The sequence below is a fragment of the Neophocaena asiaeorientalis genome, unplaced genomic scaffold (genome assembly GCF_003031525.2).
Source record: "Neophocaena asiaeorientalis asiaeorientalis breed wild unplaced genomic scaffold, Neophocaena_asiaeorientalis_V1.1 scaffold251, whole genome shotgun sequence".
NCBI classification, from domain to species: Eukaryota; Metazoa; Chordata; class Mammalia; order Artiodactyla; family Phocoenidae; genus Neophocaena; species Neophocaena asiaeorientalis.
In genome coordinates this window covers 5,058,561-5,084,997 of record NW_020173377.1, presented here as the reverse complement: position 1 = coordinate 5,084,997, position 26,437 = coordinate 5,058,561, and the positions used below count along the sequence as shown (strand labels likewise).

Genomic DNA, 26,437 nt, shown 5'->3' with positions numbered 1-26,437 from the left:
TCTTAACCACTGCACCATGAGGGAAGCCTCCACCATTCATTTTTAAAGTTTGTCAGCTGTCACAATAATGTATTTTATAGCTGTTGTTATTCCTGGTCTAGAGTCCAGTTCAGGATCATGCATTGCATTTATTGTCACATATTCTTTTGTCTCCTTTAATCTGGAACAGTTCCCCAGGCCTTTTTGGTGTTTCTTGATTTTGACAGTTTTGAAGAGTAGAAACTGGTTAGGTTGTACAGTTTGCCTCAATGTGGGTTTATTAGATGTTTCTCCATGACTGTCTTCGGATTATGCATTTTGAAAAAATATCTGGAGTGATGGAAGAATACTTTTTTTAAGCTGTGCATTTTTCACAGGAATATGACAGAAGTGATATGGTGTCTTTCTCTGTGTATCACATCAGAGGATACACGGTATCAGTTTGTACCAGTATTGGTGACATTAGCTTTGGCTACTTAGCTCAGGCGGCATTTTCTAAATTTCTCTGTTGTAAAGTTACAAGTTTTCCCTTTTTAAATTACAAGGAAATTGAAACTGTGGAAGAGTCCTATCCCTCATGAAATGTTAACCCACTAGTTTAGCATCCATCGATGTTTTTGTAACTCCATCATCCCTTCTATGTTTATTAGTGTTCTATACAGAAGAGGTGTCCCTTCACCATTTATTTATTCATTTATTTAAATCATATATATTTATTTATATTATGGGGTCATGGATCTCTGTTTTGGCTAGTGAGAGCCCTATAAGTTGGTGCCTCATCCATCATTCTTAGAGTACTTCATTACTTTTGATACATCAACATGTTCCAGGCTCATCTTGTATTTTCCCTACCCCAGCCCTAAAATCAGCCTCTTCTCCAAAGAGCTCTGGGTCATTTTAGTGGAGACTGGTACTTTGAAACCAAGATCTGGGCACTTGGTATGTTCATTGCTACTAGGGTGTCATTGCACGAATATGTGTGTATGTATAACCATGAATTCATTCTGATGCCTCCAATTCCAATCTACCTATATGCATCTATTTTAAAAAACTTTAGGTGTGCCTTATTTCTTTAGTACAGAGATATAAAGAAGGAAATAGCAGCCACTAAATAAAAAGGCAGTTGTCCCAGTACCTAGATAGCCTATAATGGTGTGTGTGTGTGTGTGTGTGTGTGTATGTACACATGCTTAGGGTATATAAGTATATGATAGCACCAAATAAAAAGTGATAGTGGGCTTCCCTGGTGGCGCAGTGGTTGGGAGTCCGCTTGCCGATGCAGGGGACACGGGTTCGTGCCCCGGTCCGGGAGGATCCCACATGCCGCGGAGCGGCTGGGCCCGTGAGCCATGGCCGCTGAGCCTGCGCGTCCTGAGCCTGTGCTCCACAACGGGAGAGGCCACAACAGTGAGAGGCCCGCCTACCGCAAAAAAAAAAAAAAAGTGATAGTCTCCTTCCTCCTACCCCAGGCTCTGTCTCCAATGAACACTACATGTGCTTCCTTACAGAAAGAAATTTGATTCATACAATCGGGATGTATGTATGTATATGTAAATAGATAGATATAGATATGTATGTATTTTCCTCTTCTAATTTTAAGAATTTGACACAGTAGGAAACGTGCTGTGCATACAATTTTATTATTATTATTATTACTATTACTCAGTATATCCTGGAGGACCTTCCATACATTGTGTAGCTCTACACTATTCTTTCTAATTGTATAGTATTTCATGTTATATGGATGGACCATAGTTTTGTTCAACCAGTTTCTTTTGGTGACATTTTGTTTCCAGTATTTGCTACTTATAAACAGTGCTACAGTAAACATCCTTGTGTGTGGATCTCGGTGAAAGTATATCCCACCGTTATTCCTACCAGCTATTTTACTGATAGATATTGTCAGAGTATCTTCCAGAAAGTTTTCTGTGGTTATATAGCCTAATCCTTCTGCCTGCAGTATCTAGAGACAGGTTAAATGATGATGACGTTCTGCCTTGACACCTCTAAGGCTCTTGATACAAGTCTCCAGCAGTACCGATGTTCCCACCCAGTCAAGGAGATCAAAAAAAATCAAACCAACCTTCCATCTTAAAACTCTAATTAAATCCCTATTTAAGTTGTTGTTTCTCACCTTAATTTAAAGTCTGCAGGTCTAATCTCTCCATGCAAGGATGAACCTCACCTGGTGAACAGAGATGCAAAAAAGTAACATTGTCTGCTCTTGTTAGCCCTGAGGGCTTGTGCTTAAAGCATTTGGTCTCTGATTAGTAACCAAATGACAAAAGCCTCCTATTAGTCTTGTTGAGACTCCTTTCTGCTGGAGGAGTGTGTGGATAGACTGTGAAGCGAAGCCTGGAGAAGTAGAAGCTGTGACTCTCTCTGGCTCCTGGACTCTTCCCAACCTCTGATCAGAGAGGAAGCCGACTCAGCCCTTTCTGTGTATTTCACGAGGGACAGTCAGTGTGTAGGTCGTTCAACTTTAAATTTCTTCCCAGCCTTATCTTTAAACACCCATGTAAATTGACATTACATTCTTCTTAAAATATACAAATAATGGCTTGCATGGCTTCCCACGAAGTCAAGTTGATGGACCATTTTTATTCTGTGGCTTTACCTGCCTTCTAGTACACTGCTAGTTTTAGAAGCACAGAGCCACGTTCAGCTTGTCTTAGGTTCAGTGCCCCAGAAGCAGACCCAGATACAAGTGCGAGTAGTTTATTTGGGAGGTGATCCCCAGAAGCACTGGTGAGAGAGTGGGCAAGAGAAGAAACAGGGAAGGGAAGGAAGCCACTACAGCTTGTGATCATGAACAGGTTAGCTCTGTGGGCAACTGGGGCTCAGTCCTGCTGAGGACTTCTAGGAGACTGTGTGGCAGCGATTCTCAAACTTTGCTGCACAATAGACTCACCTGGGGAGCTTCCGGAACTCCTGTTGTTCAGAATCCCTGGATAGCAGGAGTCAGGACACCGGAGCATTTTAAACTCCCCTGGTGATTCCAACGCATAGTCAAGGCTGAGAGACTGTACCTCCGAGTTGAGTTATCCCCTCAAGCTTCAGGAAGCTGGGGTGTTTCCCTACCAACTCCAGTTCATCACGGGTTGAGGGCTGCTCCTGGTGACACTAACACCCAAGCGTTTCTGGCCTGTGGAAAGCCAAAGCATGCCAGGGAATGGTGACTGCTCAGGCGATGTGGGCCAGCAGTATCAGCTACACAATTAGCTGGATATGATATCAAATCCTGGCTTTGTTCTACCACTCACAGAGCAGTTTTAATCGAGTCATTTAAGCTCTTTAAGCCTCAGTTTCCTCGTGTGTAATAACTTCTTTGTCCAAGCTGTAAGGATTAGGTATAATATATGGAAAGCACTCAGCATACAGTGGATTCCTAATAGATCGTTGTTTTAAACCCAGCCAAACATGAGTGAAGAACTAAGAACTCTCCTTGTAAAATCAGGCTCCCCATATTATCATGGGCAATAAACACATTTGAATCTGAATTGTCCAGTTGGACCATCTAAGTTGTTTGGTTACATGGAGTAATTCCTTAGAAATTAAGCAAATATGTGGACATTCCCTAAACTATATGGGTAATATATTTGTTGATAAGGGCCTCAGACAGTTCTGTATGGGAATAATTTTAATAAATAAGAGTTCATTATGCTGGTAAAAATAAGTGAATTAGCAAATAAAGGAGGGTCAGGGAAGCACCAGTGATAATAGAACCAAGGATTGTGATTAATCCAGTTCAGTGCACCTGAGATTGGAAGAAAACAATGTAAAATAATTAATAGTAATTATTAGAAAAAAAGTGCTCTGTTTAATTAGATTTTGTGCTTCTTGTCAAATTCCACTGTTGAAAACCTTTGTGAAGATGAGCCCCCTTTCCCACTTTAGATGAGTGCCCATAATGGAGTTTTTCTGGAGCAGTCATTCTGGAAAATCTACTTGCCAGTGCTCTGCCCTGGACAGGCAAGTTTTCTGTCTTCTCTACTGCTCCCCTGGCCTTGAGTGTTTTAGAGGGAAAAGTGGTTTGTAAATGTTTGTGGGATGAGAGTGAATCTGGCTGCTGTTGATTTCAGGGCTGGTGGTGGCACTGGCAGGCTGGCTGGGTCTCCCCGGCCTCTCACCTGCCTGGTTGAGCATCTTTTCCTTCCCATGGGAGACAGAGACCTTTCCTTGGCCAAGGTGACCTCACCTCTGCTTCCCAACAGGCTAAAGGCCAGGTGTTCTGTGGCCAAAAGCAATCATTGGGGCTTTTCCTGATCTGCCAAAATCAAGTTAATGGGTAACTTTTATACATTAGAGGAATTTTCTCCATGTTCTTTTCCCTGCTCTCACTTGCCATTACTGCTGTTATTGCTGCTACTACTAGTGACAGCTAATACTGAGATGTTACTGTGTGCCAGGCATTGTGATCTATTTAACTCTCACGATAACCTTAGTTATTATATAGACAAGGAAACTGAGGTTCAGAGAGGCGAAGTGATGTGCTTACGTTTCTATCACAAATAAGAGGCATGACGAGGACGTGAACCCAAAAATATAACCTTAGAGCCCAGCTAGCATCTTTAAACCACAGTTAATGGCATCTGAGCACAAAATTGCATATTATGTTAGTTAAGATTTATTTACCAGCAGCTCAGAGAACACCATGATTTTCAGGTTTTCTACCCTGTAAGCACATCGAAGAGTCTAGAAAAAAGGATCATGGTTCCTGGATGCTGGAAAAGGGAGGATATTTTAAAACTAAGGTATTAAAAATGAAGTAGGGGTTCCCTCTCAATTCTCTTACTCAGCCCTGAAGCTGAGACAGAGGAGAGATGAAATGTGGATCCTCTCCCTGCTCGAGCATGAGTTTAGTGAGTCAAGTTCCAGCTAAGGGCAAGTACAAGAACACAAAATCCTTTTGCTAATGTCTCCCTAAAGAAGGCGCAGATGAAAGGCCTCATCAAAGCCTCTGAAACCACCAAAGCTGTTTGCCAGCAAAGAGATAAATCAGAAAGGTTTGAGATCTGGTTTGAATTTAATAATTACAAATGACTAATCAGGGGCCATTTGCTGTCAAGTCGGGAGCTGCACTCCCTCCATCAGTGCATTTTTGCTGCTCTGGTCACTTGGTTATTAAATAGAAAAGCCCTGTGATTAAATCACAGGGCTGTTCCGACACTAATCAGTTCAATCTCAGCCATTTAAAATTAAGTCAGGCCTTGCACTTGCCCTGTCTTTGTTTCAGAAGTGGGAACAACACACTGCAAACGTGACTGAAGGTATCCAGAGAGCATCCATTTATAACCCTGTGTGATGTGGGTAGCTAGAGGAGGGTCAGGCTGCATCCCACGTCTCTTATCCATCATCCTGCAGGATCCCCCATCTCTAATACCACACCCGCCCCTTGCCTGCCTCTCAACGTAACTACAAAGCAGCAATGACAATAGTAGTAATAGTAATTATGGTAATAACCACGGTAGCAATAATAATTATCATTTTTTTTATCTCTTGCCATATGCCCAGCCCTGTTCTAAATATTTTTTTCTGCTTTAATCCTTCAAATAACCCTATGATGAAGAAATCAAAGTTTACAGAAATATTTTATAGACACTTACATATCTCACACACCTGGAACCTGCCTGGCACGTAGTAGATCCTAGATAAATATTTGTGAGTGAATGAAGGGATAGAGAGCAACTTGCCCAAGGTCACACCAAGGAGAAATGATTGAGCTGGATTCTGAACTCAGGTCTGTCTCGTTTAAGCTCTTTATTTCTTTGAGGTATGTAGTAAATGCCTTGTGAGCCTTTTTATACTGTTGTAAGACACACATTGTTTTAAATAAATATTTAAATTTATTTTATACTATTTATTATATTAATTTAAGTAAAACACACTTTGTTTTAAAACAATATTAAAAAAGAAATAGCACTGGATGGCAGGAGGATCAGTGGGATTCCAGGGAACCAGGAACCAGGCTGGCGTAGAGAGAACTTCCCTCTCCAGCATTTACTGATTTTGTGACCGTGAGCAAGTCACTAAAGCCTTCCTAGGCTTCAGTGTTCTTCTCTGTACAAATGAACACCACCATGCTTACTTAGGCTGGGCTAAGGAGAAGCTAAAAAGGAACAATCCTTTAAACAGTGAGCACAGTGCTTGACTCATAGCAGACACCCAGCTCCAGCATCCACTTCCCTCCACCTGTATATTGGAAGGTGATTCTCCTTTGATTCTAAGACTCAAAACCTCAAAGGAGGGCTTCCCTGGTGGCGCAGTGGTTGAGGGTCCGCCTGCCGATGCAGGGGACACCGGTTCGTGCCCTGGTCTGGGAGGATCCCGCATGCCACGGAGCAGCTGGGCCCGTGAGCCATGGCCACTGAGCCTGCGCATCCTGAGCCTACGCTCCGCAACGGGAGAGACCACAACAGTGAGAGGCCCGCGTACTGCAAAAAAACAAAACAAACTCAAAGGATCCCAAGATTTAGGTCTAGAGGGAATGGAACCTGAGCCTAGTAGGAATAAGGATAGGTTTGGACCCAGGTCCAGCTCTTCTGCAAATCCATCAGCTGAAGACAGGTAGGGTCAGTTCTCTTTGCAGAAAACCTTACCCAGAACCACAGAAAAAGTAATTGTTCCCGGACCATTTACTAATGAGATTTATTTATTTTTAAATTTAATTTTTTATTTTTGTCTGCATAGGGTCTTCATTGCTGCTCGCGGGCTTTCTCTAGTTGCAGTGAGCCAGGGCTACTCTTTGTTGTGGTGCGTGGGCTTCTCATTGCGGTGGGTTCTCTTTTTGCAGAGCACGGGCTTCAGTAGTTGTGGCTCATGGGCTCTAGAGCACAGGCTCAATACTTGTGGTGTGCGGGCTTCGTTGCTTCACGGCATGTGGGCTCTTCCCAGACCAGGGATCAGACCCATGTCCCCTGCATTGGCAAGTAGATTCTTAACCACTGTGCCACCAGGGAAGTCCTACTGATGAGATTTAGATGTCTGCCTTGCGCTGTCAGGAGCTAGGCAAGCCTAAAAGGAGATAGTCATAGAGTGGCCTGGAGAACAATGGTGCATTGTGAAAGTGCATGGTGTCACCAGTAATGAGTCTCAGACAGAGTCCACCTCATCCATCCAGAGACACCTGTATCTCCATCAGAACTCATATCCACATATACAGAAGACTTTGCCCTGTGGCAAATTAACAAAGAGCCTCCTGGTTGTTTTTTGATCCAAGAAGCATAAGAAGGTTTTTCCAGCACCTAAGCACTTCTAGAAAGTGTCTCCATCAAATATTAAACCCACGGGGCTAAGGAATCAGATGGTACACTCACACCCTTTGTTCCCATACATTCCCCTCTGTAACTGCCTTTCCTCCCTGCCTCAGATAGGTGTTCAGACAAAGGGTTCAGGTGCCCATTAAGTTCATTTATGGTTTGGTTCAGCAGGCTGTTTCATTTCAGTCGAGGTATTAAATCCTGGATTCCTTGCTCCTAAAGCACAGAGGCTGAGTGCTAATGCTGTTTGTTGTTCAGGGCAGTGCATGGATGCTGCCTAGTCATGGGTGTGCCTCACCCTTGAACAGACATTCCTTCTCATAGGAGGAGTGGAAATCACCAGTATCCCACTTGGACCAATGTCTGAACAGCTATAATTGTTTTTTAACGTGTCTATATATTTTAAGGAAAATAAATTCCCCTGCTGGTAAGGAAAAACTCTCTTATTTGAAAAGCAAAAATCATAGCTTGAACTTGTATGTTTTGAGTCTCCAAGGAAATTTGAGGTTGAAGAATTTCAGCCTTCAGTGATCTTTGCTTTTGAGGTTTTGATTTAATTTTGGCAGCCAGGTGGTTAGCGGAAGGGGAGGGTGTCACCTCAAGAACACTGGCCTCCTTTATTTATTCTTTTTTTAGTCACTCATTCAGAAATTATTCATTGACCTACTGCTCAGCACTGGGCACTTGGGTTTAAAGTTATGTGCCCAAATCAGAGAGCCCAGACTACAGCACAGTCACTGAGCTCACCCAAGGCGCTTTGTTTTTCCTGGTTGAAAGAGAAGTAGACTGTGCATACACTTCAGTAAATTTGACAAGAATAACATGGTGGGTCTGTGGGTCTTCAAATAGGCTGAGAACCCATGAAACCAAGTATGTAAATGCAGGTGTTTCACACACAGTGTCCTTCCTGTCTAGGAACTCCCCCAGGTCATCTGTCCATGGCTTCTGATGTACAGAGGAAGGGCTGTGCTGGGCTGGCAGAATGGGTGCCTGTTTGGTTTCCTCCATTCCTTCTCCCTGTGCTCCCCTCCCTGAAGTTGGGTAATTGGTAAGGAAGACAAGCTTCTCAAAGGGAGCAGGGGGCTTCCCTGGTGGCGCAGTGGTTGAGAGTCCACCTGCTGATGCAGGGGACACGGGTTCGTGCCCCGGTCCGGGAAGATCCCACATGCCCCGGAGCGGCTGGGCCCGTGAGCCATGGCCATTGAGCCTGCACATCCGGAGCATGTGCTCCGCCACAGGAGAGGCCACAGCAGTGAGAGACCTGCGTACCACCAAAAAAAAATAAATAAACAAAAAATAAAAAAAGAGGGAGCAGGGCCAAGGGCATCAACATCAACAACAACAAAAATCAAGAAATACTCTTCTGGGGAAGTTGGCTAGGCACCAGGTACTGTACTGGGTTCTGGGAATGTGATCATGACAGACTATATCCTGCCTTCATGTGCTTACATCTCATTAGAAGGTCAACCAAAAACCAGAAAACAAAAAATTAAATTATCTCTGTAAAGCGGGTCTCCCTTGCTAGTCTCTGTCTCAGCATATTATCTGACTCATTCACAGCAGAGATCACAATCTGTAATTATTTTGTTTTCTTTTTATTCCCAGTTAGAGGGCAGGGAGCATGCCTGGCTTGTGCACTGCTGGATCCCGGGACCCAGAGCAGGGCCCTGCACATCAGAGGTGCTCGGTAAACATGGAGCAAAAGAGCAAAAACTAAGTGACACTGTGAAATGTTTGCCTGGGCCCAAAGTTTAAACTTCAGGCTCCTTCTGTGTTGCTGGCCATGATCAGTCACCACCCGATGTAATGGGAATTGAAAAGAAAATCCACTTTGATAATCCATGCAGATTATATTTTACAAAATATGTGGGTTTCTTAAGGAGATCATTCTATCCCAGATTAACTGGCTGTGGTTTAATTTAAAAGGCCACTAGAGGACTTTTGTCTTCTGGATTTGACACTTGGAGTGCCTGGAAACATCTGGGGTTAGTGCTTAGGAGGCTGCATTCAAGCCCTGGGTGATGTATTGAGTTGGTCCCAAGAGAGCTGAGTGCCCGTGAGGGAAAGAGCCTCTCTTAGTGTCCCCTTTCCTTCACCAGCGTGGGCCTCTTGGGGTAACAGGCTACTATTAACATGTCATGTTGGCAAAATCATTGAGCGCTTGAAATGGAATTGTAGCATCATAAAATTCCATAATCTGACAATACCAGGTAGCGGTTTTCATCTTTATAGCTTACAGTTTGGGTAATATGTAATGGAAGCCACCATTTATTGTGCCCCTACTATGTGCCAGCCCTCATTCCAGGTGCCATATACACATCATCTATGATCCTCAGGACAGCCGGACCTGGTGGGCGTTATTTCCACTTTACACGTAACATCCCAGAGCCTCTGCCCTCTCATGGGATTTTCCAAGATTCCAGGTATAATTCTGGAGCCTCTCAAGGCAAGAGAAGCCAGACTCAGGAAAGAGTACAGGTTATCCTGGACGGCAGGTCACCAACGCAACTGTTGCCCACTTTTCTACCCCAGCACATGTTACTAATTGACGGCAGCCTTCTCTCATTTGCTATGCTGTGGAATCCTTCTCAGTACAGCACTCCAGGCATATGCTACCAGACATTTCCGGATGTCCAATGAGTTGTAACCTATTTGCCAACCATGCTTTAAATGGTGTGTGTGTGTGTGTGTGTGTGTGTGTGTGTGTGTGTTTGTGAAGGGTTTTGTCCTAGGAATTAGAATCCTGGACTCAGAGTGTTACACTGTAGCCATGTAACTTGGAACAGATTGCTTATCTCTTCTGACCTCAGTTTATTTATCCATAGAATGGGAACCATCCCTTGCCATACATGCCTCCAAAAGTCACCCTATAAATATAAGCCAGTGACTTGGCTTCAGAGACAGCACAGTGCTGCTTTTCATTGTAACTGGATGATGAGTCAGTATGGGTCATGTCCCTATACAAACATCCTCAAAAATGGCAAGCGGCTCTCAGCATCTTCTCCTCCCAGAGCCCCTGAGCAGAGAATTTGACTCCCTAAAAATCACATGGTGAACTTGTTAATGAAGATTCTTGGACACTGTCTCAGAATGGCTGATTGAGGATCTTGGCTCCTGGCATTGGATCTCTAAACTGTTACACTGCTCAAGTGGAATAATATATAGGATCTAGCATTCCATACTCTGGATAGAACCATGTTCACCTTTGGGATTTTAAATGTCTATGTAGCTGATGACAGAAAAAGAGGCCCCAATCTCCTCCACATCTGTGTCTGACAAACTCTTATTCATCCTTCAGACCTATTCAAATGCCTTCTCCTCTAAGAAGATATCCCCAGATCCCACTAAGACCAAACTAATTACTCCCTCACTGTGCTTCCAGAGTCCTCCAACCCACATTCTGAGCACCTACTATGTACCAGGCACTCTGCTAAGTTCTAAAATGCATTACTGTATTTACTCCTCCCCCTCAGAGAATAAAAGCTAACGTTATCACTTCCACCTTAGAGTTGAGAAAGGGTGACTCAGACAAGTGAAGTGACCTTCCCTAGGATAACTGGATCTTACTGCATTATAATCACATCAGAGTCTGTGTCTTCTACATGAATGTGAGTTCCTTAACTGTGGAAGTTGCTGATCTTGGCATTCCTGGGAGCAAACACAGGACTTAGCACATAACAGATGCTCAACAAATTTTTGTTGATGTGAAGAGATAATAGAACAATTCTAGTGAGACAGACGAGGACAGCTCTGGTTGCTTTCCAGTCTCTGCCTGTGTTCACACTCATCATCTGATAGAGGAGGAAGAGGAGGAGATGGTGGACTTCTTTGGGGGTTGAAGACTCCAGATATCTCTGGATTCCACTGTAACCTCATACCAGTAATTCTGGTCCTTTGGTAGCTTTAGCAAGTCACAAATTTAGGGACTCGAGAAATACTTGCCTGATTGATTAAGCTGGGGATATAGAAGAGAGGTAAATGTATCTTTGAAGAGCTTTATTGTGTCTGTGGATGGAGTTTCTTTTCTTTTTATAAAGAGGATAATGTATTTTCCCTACCCAACCTCATTGACTTCCTTGGTCATAAGTTCATTTCAAATATAATTTTCTTCAGTTCAAATAATGACTTTTTTGAATCTTGGTGTTTATGGCTAGAACATAGGAAGGTTGGAGAAGATGTCTAAGGTTCTTTCCAGCATTCTGGTTCTGTGATTACATCAGCACCCTGGACGATTAGAACAAATTTAAATTACCCAAGTATAAAGCAGCTCTAAAAATGGAATATCTTTAAGTGAATTAGATTTTCTTTCCAGTCTAATCTCTTCTTCCAAGTTAAAAAAATCTGAACTTTGTGTCTAAATTTCTAAGCCTTGATATACAGAGACATTTAGAAAAATAAAAAAAGGAAATTTAAAGAGAAACAAACTGTAGCAGTATGAATAAGAACAATAATGCAAACCAATTATCCTAGAGCTTAATAGTTTCCCGTAATTTCTTAGGCTTTCTTAGAACTATTCATTTACATAGCTTGGTTAAAGGTTTTGCATAACATGGTAGAAATGATAAGGATAACATGTGCTATTTGATGGCATTTTTTTCTTTCCTTAAAGCCATAATCCTTGTTTACATTTGAACTTTGTTTTATCGTTTGTTTCACAGCGAAAACGGAAGCAGAGCGCCCAGGATGAAGATGCCATTAGCCTTTGTAGTCTCGATATAAGTGTAAGTACAGTCCTTCCTGTGTCCCTGCCATGAGAATACTTTTCATCTCTGAATGTATTTGTTAATATGCTGTGTGCTCTAAGTGGGCTTCCAGGATCCAACTGTGGAAGTTGCAACCTGGGAGGAAACTCTCTTTAAAAAAACATTTCATTTTACTGGAGAAAGCTGTGTTGCCAACTTAAACTTCAAAGCCAAACTGTTTATTGCCTGTGTCTTTTCTCTCATAAAATGAATCATGAAGTCAGTACATCTGTGTAGAATCTAGATAAATGCTTCTGTGCCATGTTAGAGGCTTGGTCCAGAAGATGGACTAGATGTTTGTCCCCTTTGGGGGGAGTTGGCAGGTTGGCCCAATTCAGGCATCTGGTGGCTCAAAGGCCAGAAGAAGTCTCTAGCAACATGGCTGAGGGAGTGGCTTTGGATTCAACAGCTCTTAGTTTGAATCAAGATTCTATACTTAACAATTGTGTGACCCCTATCCTCACCTCTGTTTCCTCATCTGGAGAAGACTTAACCTAACAGGATTGTTGAGAGGATCAAACAAAACAATAAAAGTGAGACTACCAAGCACATTGCCTGGTACATACTAGGCACCCACCAAATGTTAACCTCATTGTGTTTTCCTTTAAAAGCAGAAGTTTGCAAGAGATGTTTAAGTGACCTGGTAGTTGTGTGCTAGTGATGATTGAGGTTAAAAGCTTTCTTGGATTTTTCAGGCCCACATCCTTGGATGCTTAATTTTAGTAGCTTTCTTTGCATGGCCTCCTTGTCTCCCTACTGACACGATTGAGAAGCCTACCTGAGCTTCTGATGGTCCCATCATCCAGGGGCTGGGGGAACCCTCCCTAGGCTCCCCATGTCTATTCATCTTTCACACTCCCTTGAAGTTTAATCATTGTGCACAGTGTATCCATCTAACATTAGGCCCTGGTCTTTCTCCTCTACAGAGGCCACAGAAGTCATTGTTGTGAGATGAGGCTTCTATGCTAAGAATTGAAAACTGGGTCGTTGTCCTGGCTGTGCCTATAACTAATGATGTAACCTTGGAAGTCACTTTCTCTCTCTGGGCCTCATCTGTTAAAAAGATAGATTTGAGATCAAGTCTTCTAAAACCATTGTGAAAATTTGAAACTTCATTGAACACAGATTATTGGGTTCTCATCTGATGACATTTATTTACCAATATAACAGTACTCTCTTAGTTATTTTTAATTGTGGCAGAGTTTTCTGTGATGCAGACAGCCATCATGGAGTGAGCCTGAGCTAGCATTAATGTACTTGCACATCTTTATTTTACCCTATGGTGTTTGTTCCAGTGTTTAGACCATCAGGTTGATGGAGTTGGACCAGTTATTAGGTTGCCATGGTAACAGGACAAAAAAGATGATGGTCTTCTGGGTTTTACTTTACTCACTGAATGTTTTATTGTTGACAAGTGAAGTCTTTGGAACTTCCCTTATTGGCAACAACTTTTTGGTGTTTGAATGTTTTCAATTTTGTGGCAATTATTAGAATCATTGATGTTCAGAATATATAGAGCCCTTAGCCATCATGTTGTCCAATCCCCGCACTTTGAAAATGAAGAAGTAGAAACCCAGGGAGGTGTAGTGATTTAATAAGATCTTAATCTAGGTCATTTCTAAGATCATGCCTATTATACACTTTTCCTCAACTATGTTTATTTTTCAGGGAAACATGTCTCTAGAAGCTTTATTCAAAGAACCACTAAACTCTCTTATATGAAAGGATTATTTGCAACCACTTGTTGTGATATGGTTTTTGTGCTGATTGGCATCCATGACCTTGCCTTCTCGTCAAAGTCATCTAAGCTCATGTAATGAATAATTTGATGTCTTTTCTCCTTATGCAGCTGTGGAAGGTATTTCTCTCTCTCTTTTTCTCTCCCTCTCTCTGTCCTTCTCTCTCTCTCTCTCTCCCTCTGTCTCTCTAACCAACTCATATCATGTTTTGTCACAGTTAAGACACTTTTATGGAAAAGAAGTCTGCCTTTGTGCTCAAGGAGTCAGCTATGGCCAAACTCCTTTCTGATTTGCATGACATTTTCCCTGAATCTTGGCAAATAGATTCCAGAACTGGGGCAGAGTTTCCTCCAAATATTGTCACATAGTATTATAATCATTATAAAACTTAGAAGAATCCTAGAAGTTGTTGGAGGACATGAAAAATGGTGTTTTGCAGTTTTACTGACAATCCAAGCTGTATGGAGATGACAGGATGTGTGACATATCCAAATGTAGCCATGGAGGAAGTGTCACTAATTTTCAGTGCCTTGCACGTAACAGGCACTCAGTAGAGATGACTTGAATTGAATGAAGTAGTGGGTGGAACCACTCACGAGAAGATTGTAGCCATAAAGGCTACAATGTCTAAATAAATATCTGAGTCCAATAAATTAACTTCTCTAATAGATAAATGGCTTTGTAGTCTCCCTAAAGGTGCTTTTAAATGGTGATATTCAGTAGTCACGGCCCCTTAACTAACCAGCAGCATTAATGAAGAGTTGTTTTGAGCCTGTTTCTATGTGTAGTGGAGAGTATCTGAAAAAAAGGTGGGTTCCAATGGATGACTTATACTGGAGGATGTGAGGGTTTGGGAAAGTAATATTAGTAACGCTCAATTTTGATTCCACTTAATAAGTGGAAAGATGTTCACCATATGTGTGCTTTGAACAAGAAGTTGCTAGATGGGGGACAGGGGTCTTTGGGGGATCATGGTCAGGTTTCCATTGAGTCCTAGCCCCATGCTGCACAGTGAGCTCTTGGTAAATACTTATTGGTTGATGAATTTTAACAAAAACAAAACAAAAACCAAAAAAACCAGTGAGCCTTCCTAATGTGTATGTGGAATTCAACACACATACCCCCCTTAAAGAACTATATCTGTGACATAAAGTTGGGAAATGTTAGCACAGAAACTTTCCCCCTTTGATTAAAAAGCATATATAGGTGTCTGAGTGATGATAACACCAAACATTCCCATTAACATCTTGCTTTATTTTAAGGCGTCAGATGACAATTCTGATAGGTACCTGGAAGGGAGTTTTCCTTCTAAACTCCTCTGCAACCTCCTATTGAACTTGGGCTTAGAGACCAAACAGGAGTGGGTTAGCTAAGGAAAGAGCTTATCTTTACAGAACGGGGATCCTCAATTGTTTGGGGTGGGGGTTGTTATGGACTCTTTTGAGAATCTGGTGATAGCACTGGGCTCCAGAAAATTTTGCAGGATTGATGTGTGACGTCATGGGCCCCAGGGACCCCAGCCAAGACCCCACGTTAGGAGTTCCTCTTAAAAAGGAAATTGGAAGGGTCTTAAGGCATGGTGACGTATCTCCACAGAATTATTATCCCACCCTCCACCTCCAGCACTTGGCGAAAAATGAATTGTGGCTGGAGAGTCCATACTAGTTGACAATATAATTGGTGTCTATTTTTTCCCACCACTTTATCCAATCCACTGGCTGAGCCCCCAGCTTCCTGGCAGGATAGAACACAAACTATTCCAGGGGGAAAAAAAAAAAGCAAACTATATTTTTGAGTACTTTTGAAAACAACTTGCAGAGTGGAGAGTGCTCCCAGCAGCCGCCTACAAATCTCCTCTCACATCAGAGGATATGAGTGGGATGGTTTCAGGGACATCGCTTCCCCCACAGCACTTTTCCAGTTTAAATTCTAGTGGGTGAGAGATGCCTGAGGGAAGAGCTGGGTTTCATGTTCCCTCAAGAAAGGCCCTTGGCAGAGGAGCCAGGTGTGCCCCTGATGCAGGGCACTGCTTAGCACCAAGCATCCTTTATCAAAAAACATATGAGTTTTGGTGTGGGAGTAAAAATAGTTTCCCATGAAGAAACAACGTAAAAGATAAAAAGGAATATGTGTTCTCTGTAGAAAATTTGGAAAATGTGAACAATAGCATTCACTGATACTCTCACCTCAAAAGTAGTGGCTACATTTTGATGTATCACCTTCCTGACATTATACACACACTCACTTAAAACTTTTTCATTATGAAATATTGCAGACATACAAAATGGTATAAAGGATAATGTAAAATTCCATGTAGCTACCAAGAAATATGCCCTTAACAACAACGCCACAGGCCCTTGTAAACCCCTTTCTCTGCTGAGTTTAATGTTTATTGTTACCCTCACTGTCTATAAACTTGCTACGTACATGTATCCCTAAATGACACATATATTTTCAACTGACTTTTAAAGTTTATATAAGCACACAATTTTAAGAAATTGATATCATAGCACATATTAATTTATTCCTGTATTTTCCATTTACTATATTGAGATCGTGTCACCACATCCTGAAATATTCTTCAAGAACATTATTTTAAGTAACCAACTTTGTCAAATGGATGCATCAGATTTATTTAACCAGTCCTTCCGTGGATATTTAAATGTTACAATTTTTCACTATTATAAATAACACTGTTGGGCATCCAAGAATATCTTTGTGTGATCTTTTATCAGTAGGATAAAATATAAAATTCCTGGCTAAAAAAGAATTAATCTTTTTTAAACCTGTGAACAGGTTTATACCCCTTCTGGCAGTGAAAGGTGGAAATGCAGTTCAGAGCAGCTGAGTGTCTTGTACGGAAACTCAGAATGGGGGATTGTTTTCAGTTTTCTCCCCCACATCACTCTTGCAACTGTATTGCCGGTCCCTTGCTGAGTGTAACTTTATATGGGACATTTGCTTACACCCCCTCTTTAGGAGGAGCCCCTTCTGTTGCCCCTGGCAGAGCCCAGGCCTTGCTTGTGCTTTCCAGTTACTTACTCTGTTATATGGACGCTCAAAGCGCAAGAGTTGATATACTGATAGAGGGGGAAGCTTTCCTGTCTCGATGAAGCTAAATGACATTTCATTGCTAGGATATGTTAAACTAGACATGGAACAGCAGCAGGATTATATTATCTCTGCTCAGCAGAGTCCAGATAATTAAAAAAGATACCATTTCTGTGGTTTTGTTTCTCTTGGTCTGTCCTGGAACTTGCTAACTGGGGAGATTAACCTTGCCCTGGCCAGCGTGAGGTCTTGATGAATTATGTGGGAGATTTTAATAATGCTCTTATCGCCGAGGAGACCAGGCCTGCCCCTGAGACTAGGTTGTCAGTAGCACATACCTGTGTTTAACCTGATGGCATTTTTTCTATTTGGGATTTATGATCTGCTCTTGCTGCCTACGAAATTATTTGGGCCTAAGGTAGTAGAGACCCTATGTTGAGTCCCAACCCAAGTCTCTGATGGCAGATGTGCTTATTGTTGACACAGTCACATTTTATCATGCCTTTGGCCTAATTGATTAGGTTGTGGACTGTAATCATTTCGCTGTGTACTCACTGTGGTCTTTTCTCTGTGATCCACCTCTTGAAAAGCACAGTGACAAAAAAATTCCAAGGAGCTTCAGGACACACTCTCAGAAGTTAATGATGTAACAAAGTGTCCATCATCGTTTATTGCTCCCCTTCAGTGACTCCGATGGGGCCCATGATTATTGAGGGCTCCTGTGTTCTGAGAATACCTATTTGTTTGAATTTGTTATCAGAATTACAAACTTTGGAGCTTAGAGACTAAACATCAGTCTGTACCTCAATTTCCTCACCTATAAACTGAAGTCGTAGCAGTGCCTTGCCTTGGAGTTGTAAGGATTAAAATGAGTTAATTCATGTAAAGCACTTAGTACCTGGCCCCTGGGTAAGCACAAAACATACTAGCTATTGTTGCTGTTGATTTCATAATACCAAATTGATTTTATGGTTAAATTTGAGGGTGTTTATTGTTGGTACCAGTGTCCCATACATAGAACTGATTATGAAATTTTAAAAAAACCACCAGGATATAAAGAGATGTATATGAGGAGTTTTATTACAGCATTTTTAAATAATAGCCAAAAGCTGGAAACAGCATGAACGACCAGATTATATAGAGACTTGTAAATATATTACAAAATGTAAGTGTAAAACACAATTACAGAGCGCATTACTATATAAATTATGCCTCTAGATTTATATATATATTTGTCCCCATGAAAGAATAAGCATGGAAGAACATACAGTACATTGTGGATAGTGGTTACGTTGGGAGAATGGGATTATAGGAAGGGGTGGTTGAGTTCCAGGTGTTCTTAACCTTTCGCATGTTGTGAAACCTATGAACCTTCCCACCCTCGAGACTATTTATATGTGCTTAAATTAAAATACATAAGATTAGAACAAAACCCAGTTGTACTGAAATACAGTTATCAAAATATTTAAAAACAAATTTGTGGTAAGAGTTGCATGTGTGCTTCTTAATTAATGCATTAAGTAACAAGATCGATCTGGCAACAAATCTAATAATTAATATACCTTCCATGAGATGATAAGAGTAAATGATATTTTGAAATGCCCATGCCATCCACACTGTGATTTGAAAACATAGTGATTTCCGTGGTGACAAAGTCACAGGTCTGCTAATGCTTCTGTGATTTGTGGTCTCCACTCATACTTGGAAGGAAATGCTACATTTTGCTTGTTAGTAAAACTGAAGATGTGTTTTTTTCCATCCAAGCTCACTGAATTGAATCCATGGACTCTGGAAGATTTTAGATTAAGAATCCCTGTTTAAGATACTCAATCTGTTATGATAAGCTTTGTATTGTATTACTTTAGTAATTCAAATGTCTAAAATTTAAAAAAAATACAACAAATATAATCGAGTTGACCTGTTAATATACGAGGTTGTTAGTGTTTTAAAAGGGGGAATGTAAAACATTATATAAAAGCAAGGGATGGTGATAATGATGATAATGTTTTTAGGAAGACCTTGCAATAACCGTTAAATCAATTCTCTATACTTGGTGTTTATATTTTCCTTTGAGACCAGCTTGGCTTTTTGAAATAGATGACTTAAATCACTCCAATAGTTTAGTAGAAGATCTTTTGTGCTTTTTCTGCTGTTGGAAAATAATTTTAGGGTAGAAAAATGTTCTTATTTTTAAAAGATGAATACTGAAGTATTTAGATTGTCATGATATCTGTAATTTACTTTTTAAAAAAAATTATTTATTTAATTAATTATTATTATTTTTTGGCTACGTTGGGTCTTCATCGCTGTGCTCAGACTTCTTCTAGTTGCGGTGAGCAGGGGCTACCCTTGGTTGCGGTGCGCAGGCTTCTCATTGCGGTGGCTTCTCGTTGCGGAGCACAGGCTCTAGGCACGCGGGCTTCAGTAGTTGTGGCACGTAGGCTCAGTAGTTGTGGCTCGCAGGCTCTAGAGTGCAGGCTCAGTAGTTGTGGTGCGTGGGCCTAGTTGTTCCGCAGCATGTGGGATCTTCCTGGACCAGGACTCGAACCTATGTCCCCTGCATTGGCAGGCGGATTCTTAACCACTGTGCCACTGGGGAAGCCCTGTAATTTACTTTTGAATACTTTATCATAAGTTATAAAGTGAGTCTTTTTAAAAGAAAAACAAATTATTTTTAATTACACAAGCAACACTGCATATATATTTGCATAATTTAAAAAAAATCAGACAGCAGGGATAGAGCTGACTGCCCCTTAACCAGCCACGGTCCCACTTACCTTCTTAGGTATAATCATGGTTATCAATTTAGTCTCCTCCCAGATATTTAAATATTTTTAGATATATAGATGGATACAGCTATAAAAATTAGCTTGTGATGGCTTTGTAAAGACATGTGTTGTCATTTTTAGTTTTACTCTGCAATTTGCTTTCTTTTTTTCTTTTAAATTGTCTATTTTTTAAGAGCAGTTTTAGGTTCACAGCAAAATTAAGCAGAAAGTACAAAGAATTTCCACATAGCCTCTGCCCCCACATGTGCACAGTCTCCCCCTAATATTGACATCCCCTACCAAAGTGGTACATTGTGACAACTGATGAACTTACATAGACACATCATTATTACCCACAGTCCATAGTTTACATTAGGGTTCACTCAGTGTTGTGCATTCTGTGGGTTTGACAAATGTGTGATGATATATCCACCATTATGGTATCTTACAGAATAGTTTTACGGCCCTAAAGATGCCCTGTGCTCTGCATATTCATCTCCTCCTCTTCCCAGCCCCTGGCAACCACTGATCTTTTTTCCTTTTCCAGAATGTTATACAGTATGTAGCCTTTTCAGACTGGCTTTTTCATGCAGTAATAGCCATTAAGTTTCCTCCATGTCTTTTTGTGGCTTGAGAACTCATTTCTTTTTTTTTAATCACGGAAATAATATTCCATTGTATGGATATACCATGTTTATTTATCCATTCGCCTAGTGAAGGATATGTCTCATTGTATTAGCTGCTGCTTATTTTTGCATAAGACAAATGGGTCATAGTTTATTTTAACGTGATTCTCCATTGAGGAACATTATTCTTGTTTCCAATATTTCCCAGTTACAAACAATGACCATCCTCATATTCCAGAGCAAGTAGTAAGGTAGATGCAAAAAAGTACCTGTGGACACTTCCTATTTTAATGTTAGTGTGAATAATATTAAATTACCATTTTACAGTTTATCTTCTTGTGCAAACAATTAAAAACCAAACTGTTACCAAATGCAGATCTGAACAGGCTGTGAAAATTAGTGGAGAGGGAAACTTATTTTGTCTCCATCATATAGGCTTCATTTATTTATGTGTTTGTTTATTTATTTATTTTTGCCTTATTTATTTTTTTAACATCTTTATTGGAGTATAATTGCTTTACAATGGTGTGTTAGTTTCTGCTTTGTAACAAAGTGAATCAGCTATACATATACATATATCCCTATATCTCATTCATCTTGCGTCTTCCTCCCACACTCCCTATTCCAGACTTCTAGGTGGTCACAAAGCACCGAGCTGATCTCCCTGTGCTATGTGGCTGCTTCCCACTAGTTATCTATTTTACATATGGTATGTATGTCCATGCCACTCTCTCACTTCATCCCAGCTTACCCTTCCCACTCCCCATGTCCTCAAGTCCATTCTCTACATCTGTGTCTTTACTGCTGTCATGCCCATAGGTTCGTCACAACGATTTAAAAAATTTTTTTTAGATTCCATATATATGTGTTAGCATACAGTATTTTTCTCTTTCTGACTTACTTCACTCTGTATGACAGACTCTAGGTCCATCCACCTCACTACAAATAACTCAATTTCACTTCTTTTTATGGCTGAGTAATATTCCATTGTATATACGTGCCACATCTTCTTTATCCATTCATCTGTCGATGGACACTTAGGTTGCTTCCATGTCCTGGCTATTGTAAATAGAGCTGCAATGAACATTGTAGTACATGACTCTTTTTGAATTATGTACTGGGATTTCTGGGTCATATGGTAGTTCTATTTTTAGTTTTTTAAGAAACCTCCATACTGTTCTCCATAGTGGTGGTATCAATTTACATTCCCACCAACAGTGCAAGAGGGTTCCCTTTTCTCCACACCCTCTTCAGCATTTATTGTTCATAGATGTTTTTGATGAAGGCCATTCTGATTGGTGTGAGGTGATACCTCATTGTAGTTTTGATTTGCATTTCTCTAATGATTAGTGATGTTGAGCATCCTTTTATGTGTTTGTTGGCAATCTGTATATCTTCTTTGGAGAAATGTCTATTTAGGTCTTCTGCCCATTTTTGGATTGGGTTGTTTGGTTTTTTGACATTGAGCTACATGAGCTGCTTGTAAATTTTGGAGATTAATCCCTTGTCAGTTTCTTCATTTGCAAATATTTTCTCCCATTCTGAGGGTTGTCTTTTCGTCTTGTTTATGGTTTCCTTTGCTGTGCAAAAGCTTTGAAGTTTCGTTAGGTCCCATTTGTTTATTTTTGTTTTTATTTACATCACTCTAGGATGTGGGTCAAAAAGGATCTTGTTGTGATTTATATCATAGAGTGTTCTGCCTATGTTTTCCTCTAAGAGTTTGATAGTCTCTGACCTTACATTTAGGTCTTTAATCCATTTTGAGTTTATTTTTGTGCCAGTACCATACTGTCTTGATTACTGTAGCTTTGTAGTATAGTCTGAAGTCAGGGAGCCTGATTCCTCCAGCTCCGTCTTTCTTTCTCAAGATTGCTTTTGCTATTCGGGCTCTTTAGTGGTTCCATACAAATTGTGAAATTTTTTGTTCCAGTTCTGTGAAAAATGCCATTGGTAGTTTGATAGGGATTGCATGGAATCTGTAGATTGCTTTGGGTAGTATAGTCATTTTCACAATGTTGATTCTTCCAATCCAAGAACATGGTATATCTCTCCATCTGTTTGTATCATCTTTAATTTCTTTCATCAGTGTCTTATAGTTTTCTGCATACAGGTCTTTTGTCTCCTTAGGTAGGTTTATTCCTAGGTATTTTATTCTTTTTGTTGCAATGGTAAATGGGAGTGCTTCCTTAATTTCTTTTTCAGAATTTTCATTATTAACGTATAGAAATACAAGAGGTTTCTGTGCATTAATTTTGTATACTGCTACATTCCCAAATTCATTGATTAGCTGTAGTAGTTTTCTGGTAGCATCTTGAGGAGTCTCTATGTATAGTATCATGTCATTTGCAAACAGTGACAGTTGTACTTCTTCTTTTCTGATTTGGATTCCTTTTATTTCTTTTTCTTCTCTGATTGCTGTGGCTAAAACTTCCAAAACTATATTGAATAATAGTGGGGAGAGTGGACAACCTTGTGTTTTTCTTGATCTTAGAGGAAATGGTTTCAGTTTTTCACCATGGAGAATGATGTTGACTGTGGGTGTGTCATATATGGCCTTTATTATGTTGAGGTAAGTTCCCTCTGTGCCTACTTTCTGGAGGTTTTTTATCATAAATAGGTGTTGAATTTTGTCAAAAGCTTTTTCTGCATCTTTTGAGATGATCATATGGTTTTTCTCCTTCAATTTGTTCATATGGTTTATCACATTGATTGATTTGTGTGTACTGAAGAATCCTTGCATTCCTGGGATAAACCCCACTTGATCATGGTATATGATCGTTTTATTGTGCAGTCGTATTCTGTTCGCGAGTATTTCGTTAAGGATTTTTGCATTTATGTTCATCAGTGATATTGGCCTGTAGTTTTCTTTCTTTGTGACATCTTTGTCTGGTTTTGGTATTAGGGTGATGGTGGCCTCGTAGAAAGAGTTTGGGAGTGTTCCTCCCTCTGCTATATTTTGGAAGAGTTTGAGAAGGATAGGTGTTAGCTCTTGTCTAAATGTTTGATAGAATTTGCCTGTGAAGCCATCTGTTCCTGGGCTTTTGTTTGTTGGAAGATTTTTAATCACAATCTCAATTTCAGTGCTTGTGATTGGTCTGTGTATATTTTCTGTTTATTCCTGTTTCAGTCTCGGAAGGTTGTACTTTTCTAAGAATTTGTCCATTTCTTCCAGGTTGTCCATTTTATTGGCATATAGTTGCTTGCAGTAATCTCTCATGATCGTTTGTATTTCTGCAGTGTCATTTGTTACTTCTTTTTCATTTCTAATTCTATTGATTTGAGTCTTCTCCCTTTTTTTCTTGATGAGTCTGGCTAGTGGTTTATCAATTTTATCTTCTCAAAGAACAGCTTTTAGTTTTATTGACCTTTGCTACTGTTTCCTTCATTTATTTCTATTTTCATTTATTTCTGATCTGACCTTTATGATTTTTTCCTTCTGCTAACTTTGGGGTTTTTTTGTTCCTCTTTCTCTAATTTCTTTAGGTGTAAGGTTAGGTTGTTTATGTGAGATGTTTCTTGTTTCTTGAGGTAGGATTGTATTGCTCTAAACTTCCCTTTTTAAGGTATTATCGATATGTGTGTTCCTATTACCATTTTCTTAATTGTTTTGGGTTTGTTATTGTAGGTGTTTTCCTTCTCTTGTGTTTTCTGCTTAGAGAAGTTCCTTTAGCATTTGTTGTAAAGCTGGTTTGGTGGTGCTGAATTATCTTAGCTTTTGCTTGTCTGTAAAGGTTTTAATTTCTCTGTCGAATCTGAATGAGATCCTTGCTGGGTAGAGTAATCTCGGTTGTAGTTTTTTCCCTTTCATCACTTTAAATATGTCTTGATACTCCCTTCTGGCTTGCAGAGTTTGTGCTGAAAGATCAGCTGTTAACCTTATGGGGATTCCCTTGTATGTTATTTGTTGTTTTTCCCTTGCTGCTTTTAATACTTTTTCTTTGTGTTCAGTTTTTGGTAGTTTGATTAATATGTATCTTGGCGTGTTTCTCCTTGGATTTATCCTGTATGGGACTGTCTGATTCCTGGACTTGATTGACTATTTCCTTTCCCATATTGGGGAGGTTTTCAACTATCATCTCTTCAAATATTTTCTGAGTCCCTTTCTTTTTCTCTTCTTCATCAGGGACCCCTATAATTCGAATGTTGGTGCATTTAATGTTGTCCCAGAAGTCTCTGAGACTGTCCTCAGTTCTTTTCATTCTTTTTTCTTTATTCTGTTCTGCAGTAGTTATTTCCACTATTTTATCTTCCAGGTCACTTATCTGTTCTTCTGCCTCAGTCATTCTGCTATTGATTCCTTCCAGAGAATTTTTAATTTCATTTATTGTGGTGTTCATCATTGTTTGTTTGCTCCTTAGTTCTTTTAGGTCCTTGGTAAACATTTCTTGTATTTTCTCCATTCTATTTGCAAGAATTGGGATCATCTTTACTATCATTACTCTGAATTCTTTTTCAGGTAGACTGCCTATTTCCTCTTCATTTGTTTGGTCTGGTGGGTTTCTACCTTGCTCCTTCATCTGCTGTGTGTTTTCTGTCTTCTCATTTTGCTTAACTTACTGTGTTTGGAGTCTCCTTTTCGCAGGCTGCAGGTTAGTAGTTCCTGTTGTTTTTGGTGTCTGCCCCCAGTGTCTAAGGTTGGTTCAGTGGGTTGTGTAGGCTTCCTGTTGGAAGGGACTGTGTTCTGGTGGATGAGGGTGGATCTTGTCTTTCTGGTGGGCAGGACCAGAAAGTGGTATGTTTTGGGGTGTCTGTGACCTTATTATGATTTTAGGCAGCCTCTCTGCTAATGGGTGGGGTTGTGTTCCTGTGTTGCTAGTTGTTTGGCATAGGGTATCCAGCACTGTAGCTTGCTGGTCATTGAGTGGAGTTTGGTCTTAGCGTTGAGATGGAGATCTGTGGGAGAGCTTTCTCTGTTTGATATTATGTGGAGCCAGGAGGTCTCTGGTGGACCAATATCCTGAACTCGGCTCTCCCACCTCAGAGGCAGAGGCCTGACACCCGACCAGAGCACCAAGACCCTGTCAGCCACATGGCTTTTGGGAAGTCTGAGGTCTTCTGCCAGTGTTCAGTAGGTGTTCTGTAGGAGTTGTTCCACATGTAGGTGTACTTCTGATGTATTTGTGGGGAGGAAGGTGATCTCCACGTCTTACTCCTACACCATCTTGAAGGTCTCCCCCATATTGTTTTTAAGCACTCCTCGGCAGGTGAGCCCCCCAGAGCACCGACTGTGGCTGCACATACTCTCTCCTGTCGCCTCTGGCTTCTGTCTTTAGGCTTCAATTAAATAAAGGCTGTGCAACTTTTAAACTTATATATCCAGAAGTATATTCCTTCTGTATCATCCATGGTTAAAAAAACAGAACTATAGTTGTAAATTCACAGGATAAGTCTTGTTATATTGACAAAGTTTGCATCTCAACTGCTTTTAAAATTTTGTAGTTTATCATTAATTCTATTTTGACTGAGATTATTTGCAGTAAAAAGTCACAAGAAAATAATTGTTTACAAATACTTTTCTTATGATTTTTTTTTTTCTAAAACATAGACTGGGTCTGTCCACCTGAAAATTATGTAAATAATCTTGGTTAGACAGTACCTTCGGGCTTCCATTCCCAGCTAATTGAGTTTTTCCCACAAATGACTTATGTCATTGCATCAAGCCTCGTCTTTGATCTGGTTATATATTCCTGGTTTCAGTAGCAGAAGCTGTTTTTCCTTCTTCTTACTTTTCTTGGTTGTGTCTGCTGCCCGTTCTCTGTGAAGAAAAGGTTGACTTTTTTCCCTTGACATTTACTGGGAGTAAACGTTTTACATTACTGGATTGTTACTTAAATTTTGGGGTAACTTCTGAAAAATGTCAAAAGAATGAAAGATCCAGGAGAATACTCAGGGTTTGCATGTCTTCCTCCACCTTGCTCTCTAACTTACACTGCTGTGTGTGGCTTATTTTATGGAGAGTGGGTTCAATATGAGCAGGTGGTTTATAAGCTGTATTCACAGCTGGTATTGAAGGTGAAGCGTTTGAAACTGAATCACAGGCTTATTATCTTTAGTGGTCAGAATGCCACGCTTTGGGTTAACTCAGAAATCCTGCCAGGAACTGAAGGTGTTTATTTTGGTTTTCTTTAGCAGACTGACTTTCTTTTCTTTTAGTTTTTAAAGTGAGATTGCTTTTACTCTCCACATACCTCAAAATATCAACTTTTAAAATTGGAATCCTATACTGAACACAAAAATCAATAAATCTAAAGTGTTTTCTTTACCTTTATTTGC

At 40.3% G+C, this 26,437-nt stretch overlaps 1 protein-coding gene across 3 annotated transcripts in view; it reads left to right on the top strand.

Moving 5' to 3' along the window:
- ARHGEF3 (Rho guanine nucleotide exchange factor 3) overlaps positions 1-26,437 on the top strand; it is a 311,369-nt gene that overhangs the window by 156,673 nt on the left and 128,259 nt on the right. For all 3 annotated transcript variants that reach the window (XM_024746368.1, XM_024746369.1, XM_024746370.1), the window contains one exon: positions 11,897-11,959. In XM_024746368.1, the coding sequence (XP_024602136.1) occupies positions 11,897-11,959 (63 nt within the window). The remainder of the gene's footprint in view (positions 1-11,896; positions 11,960-26,437) is intronic.